At 41.4% G+C, this 4,985-nt stretch overlaps 1 protein-coding gene across 1 annotated transcript; it reads right to left on the bottom strand.

Moving 5' to 3' along the window:
• Positions 1-441: 441 nt before the first annotated feature.
• Positions 442-1,362, bottom strand: LOC125599823. Its single transcript, XM_048772894.1, has one exon. It carries the CDS (start codon positions 1,360-1,362, stop codon positions 442-444), a length of 921 nt encoding a protein of 306 aa, XP_048628851.1.
• Positions 1,363-4,985: the final 3,623 nt, after the last annotated feature.

Here is a 4,985-nt window from a genome sequence, read left to right as displayed (position 1 = left end):
GGCCGTACAAACCGTACCTTCCCGGGTCGACTTCATCATCAACAAAAACTTACCATCCTTACCCAAGTTACTTTGGAGAGTTACCTTGAGTGTTAAGAAGCCTTGTGACCGTTGAAAGGAAGAAAGGAGACGCGGAGAAGACAGGCTGGCATAGCTGTAAAGTGATCAGCATCTTGGAATATGCTGAAAGTGTGTGAAGCATTCCATTGGCTAGTTCAAACCATCCGCTCCCTTTAGCTTTGACTACACATGCTTTAGCTTATCTCTTAAGCTGAAACCCTAGTCTTTCCTTAGCTATATATTGTAACTCTTTTTTTTTTTTTTTTTTTGATGAAATTTTTAATTTATTGATCATCGCAAAAAGAATATATATACAAGGGTATTTTTAAGACTGCATTTTTAAAAAAAATATACTAACTGAAAGAATATACTGAAAACAGGTTAAGGCATATGAGCCGTAAACCAACGTTGCATCAGCCCCTGCAGTTTCGGTTTCAAGTAGTACTTCGTTGACATTATGCAGCTTCTCATTGTTTTGTCGATGATGCGACCCAACTGGTCCACAGACTTTGCAGTGCTGTTATGCCGTCGATCATTCCTCTCCCTCCAAACTGAGTATATAGTGACCTGCAGAACCAGTCGCAGCAAGATGAAAGTGATGCGATCATACCTCCGTGTGAGCAAGATCGAAACTGTGATATCCCAGTCCAGGTCTGGCTCATCTCCAAACAAATTACCCACAACTTTCAGCCACAACGTGTAGGTATAGGGACATGCGAAAAACAAATGCTCCCTGGTCTCATCCGGTTCACCACAAAACAAGCAACATTGTGGTTGGCCCCATTTACTAGTTCGATGGCCTGTAGCCAGTCTGTCACGGAAAGCTAGCCAGGTAATGAAAGCGTAGCGGGGAACTCCTTGCGAGAACCACACAAGCTTACTCCATTGCAGATTTTCCTTACGCTGTCTGATCTGGTGCCAAGTACTCGAGGCGATGAACCTATCCCCATAATCATCAGGTCCATTTTTCCACAAAGCCCCATCAGCAGCCTCAGCATTTAGTTCGATGGGAAACTGGTGAATCGCATGTACCAGTTGCTGTAATTGTTGATCCCGACAGGCCCGAAACCTCCAATCTCCATCTCTATACACATCACAAATTCTTGCGTTTCTCCCTATGCCAAGCTTTTGCGTTCCAATCTCCCCAGTAATCTCTATCAGTCTTCCTGCAGGGTGCCAGAGATCCGACCAAAACCTCACTGACTGACCATTCCCTATGTCCATACGGATGAACTGCTTTGCTAGGTTCCTATACTTCAGAATCTTACGCCAAACCCATGACCCTAGTCCAGTGTCCCTCATATCCCATAAAGTCTCTCCACGAAGGAGATATTGTTTCACCCAAGATCCCCACAGCGAGCTAGAGTGGGCAGAGAGTCGCCAGATAATGAAAGATATACACGAGTTTATGAGTCTCTCTCTCTAGTTCATCATGATAATCTCATACACTTTCTCTTAAACACTCTAATCTCTCTTGAATCTCTCTTAGACTTCTCAATACCTTTCATATTCTCTAAAGTCATACTTATCTTTGCCTTTAATGGCTTTTCATACACATATACAGCCAGAGCTCTCAAATCTCATACTGGTGATTCTCCAACACTTTATGTATCCAAATCAAGCTTCTGACAAAGTGATTCATCCTGGTTTGATTGGAACGACAAAGAAGCTGTCCTATTCCCAAACAGGGAAACTGGAATCACCTGATTAGAAAGTGGGATAACTTCTTCATCCCAACTCCTATGAGCTTAATTCAACTTCCTGGTGATTCTCCACCACTTTATGTATCCAAATCAAGCTTCTTCCAAAGTGATTCATCCTGGTGTTATTGGAACGACGAAGAAGCTGTCCTATTCCCAAACAGGGAAACTGGAATCATCTGATTAGAAAGTGGGATAACTTCTTCATCCCAACTCCTATGAGGGTAATTCAACTTCCTGGTGATTCTCCACCACTTTATGTATCCAAATCAAGCTTCTTACAAAGTGATTCATCCTGGTTTGATTGGAACGACGAAGAAGCTGTCCTATTCCCAAACTGGGAAACTGTAATCACCTGATTAGAAAGTGGGATAACTTCTTCATCCTAACTCCTATGAGATTTATTCAACTTCCTGGTGATTCTCCACCATTTTATGTATCCAAATCAAGCTTCTTACAAAGTGATTCATCCTGGTTTTATTGGAACGCCGAAGAAGCTGTCCTATTCCTAAACAGGGAAACTGGAATCACCAGATTAGAAAGTGGGATAACTTCTTCATCCCAACTCCTATGAGATTAATTCAACTTCCTGGTGATTTTCCACCACTTTATGTATCCAAATCAAGCTTCTTACAAAGTGATTCATCCTGGTGTTATTGGAACGACGAAGAAGCTGTCCTATTCCCAAACAGGGAAACTGGAATCACCTGATTAGAAAGTGGGATAACTTCTTCATCCCAACTCCTATGAGATTAATTCAACTTCCTGGTGATTCTCCACCACTTTATGTATCCAAATCAAGCTTCTTACAAAGTGATTCATCCTGGTTTGATTGGAACGACGAAGAAGCTGTCCTATTCCCAAACTGGGAAACTGGAATCACCTGATTAGAAAGTGGGATAACTTCTTCATCCCAACTCCTATGAGATTTATTCAACTTCCTGGTGATTCTCCACCACTTTTTGTATCCAAATCAAGCTTCTGACAAAGTGATTCATCCTGGTTTGATTGGAACGACGAAGAAGCTGTCTTATTCCCAAACTGGGAAACTGGAATCACCTGATTAGAAAGTGGGATGACTTCTTCATCCCAACTCCTATGAGATTAATTCAACTTCCTGGTGATTCTCCAACACTTTATGTATCCAAATCAAGCTTCTTACAAAGTGATTCATCCTGGTTTGATTGGAACGCCGAAGAAGCTGTCCTATTCCCAAACTGGGAAACTGGAATTTCCTGATTAGAAAGTGGGATAACTTCTTCATCCTAACTCCTATGAGATTTATTCAACTTCCTGGTGTTTCTCCACCATTTTATGTATCCAAATCAAGCTTCTTACAAAGTGATTCATCCTGGTGTTATTGGAACGACGAAGAAGCTGTCCTATTCCCAAACAGGGAAACTGGAATCACCTGATTAGAAAGTGGGATAACTTCTTCATCCCAACTCCTATGAGATTAATTCAACTTCCTGGTGATTCTCCACCACTTTATGTATCCAAATCAAGCTTCTTGCAAAGTGATTCATCCTGGTTTGATTGGAACGATGAAGAAGCTGTCCTATTCCCAAACTGGGAAACTGGAATCACCTGATTAGAAAGTGGGATAATTTCTTCATCCCAACTCCTATGAGATTAATTCAACTTCCTGGTGATTCTCCACCACTTTATGTATCCAAATCAAGCTTCTTACAAAGTGATTCATCCTGGTTTGATTGGAACGACGAAGAAGCTGTCCTATTCCCAAACTGGGAAACTGGAATCACCTGATTAGAAAGTGGGATGACTTCTTCATCCCAACTCCTATGAGATTAATTCAACTTCCTGGTGATTCTCCAACACTTTATGTATCCAAATCAAGCTTCTTACAAAGTGATTCATCCTGGTTTGATTGGAACGACGAAGAAGCTGTCCTATTCCCAAACAGGGAAACTGGAATCACCTGATTAGAAAGTGGGATAACTTCTTCATCCCAACTCCTATGAGCTTAATTCAACTTCCTGGTGATTCTCCACCACTTTATGTATCCAAATCAAGCTTCTTACAAAGTGATTCATCCTGGTGTTATTGGAACGACGAAGAAGCTGTCCTATTCCCAAACTGAGAAACTGGAATCACCTGATTAGAAAGTGGGATAACTTCTTCATCCTAACTCCTATCAGATTTATTCAACTTCCTGGTGATTCTCCACCATTTTATGTATCCAAATCAAGCTTCTTACAAAGTGATTCATCCTGGTTTGACTGGAACGCCGAAGAAGCTGTCCTATTCCCAAACAGGGAAACTGGAATCACCTGATTAGAAAGTGGGATAACTTCTTCATCCCAACTCCTTATGAGATTTAGAAATGTAAAGGATTATCTGAGTTTAGAAAGGATTAGAGAAGGAGAATAAGAGATTAAGAGACTACTTAGAGACTAATGGAGAATCATAGTGAAATGAGTAAAGAGAAAGATTGTTTAGAACTGTCTAATCTTTATTAATGGATGAGATTACATATATATAGGTCCATACACTTAGGGTTTTCGAAATCATAAAGCTAAGTAAGCATGTAGAGTCAAAGAGGAGCCTAAGCTTTAATTTGAACCGGCCAATGAGTGTCTTCACACGTTTGGAGCATCTTCTTGATCCAAGACTAGATGCTCTTCCTTTCCAGCTCTTGCCAGCCTGTCCTAGCTGTCAAGCCGCGTCTCCCTTATCCTCTCAACGTTCGGATAAGGTCTTGGCCGAGTGTAACTTAAGCTCAGTACATGGGAGTTACTTGGATAGTTACTTGGTCTCTTTTACCTTGTACGGATGATCACTTGTACGGCCTTGTACGGATGATCAACCCATTCCTCCTCTTCACCTCTTTGCTCTCTTTATGTTCTCAACTCCTTTGTGTCTTTACCTCAAATGTCTCAACTCATCTCAACACTCCCCCTCAAGCTTAGCTTTGTGAAAGTCTAAGCTTGGATAGCTATGAGATCTTTCTCATTAAAAACCTTACCAAAGAAAACCCATTGGGATAAAAACTTGATAAGGGAAAAAGAGTAAAGACCTCACAGCCAAGGGGATCAGCTCCTTCTCTTCCCAAGATCAATGAGGCCCAACCGTATGTGAATGGACTCCATTGTCTTCTGTCTTGTAGCCTTGGTGAACACATCCGCTAACTGATCTTCACTTCTTGTGTAGCATGGCAAGATGACTCCTAAGATGATCATCTGCCTCACCTTGTGGCAATCAACT

This window comes from Brassica napus, unplaced genomic scaffold (genome assembly GCF_020379485.1).
Source record: "Brassica napus cultivar Da-Ae unplaced genomic scaffold, Da-Ae ScsIHWf_2007;HRSCAF=2655, whole genome shotgun sequence".
Lineage (NCBI taxonomy): Eukaryota > Viridiplantae > Streptophyta > Magnoliopsida > Brassicales > Brassicaceae > Brassica > Brassica napus.
This window is presented reverse-complemented; position numbering and strand designations above follow the sequence as displayed.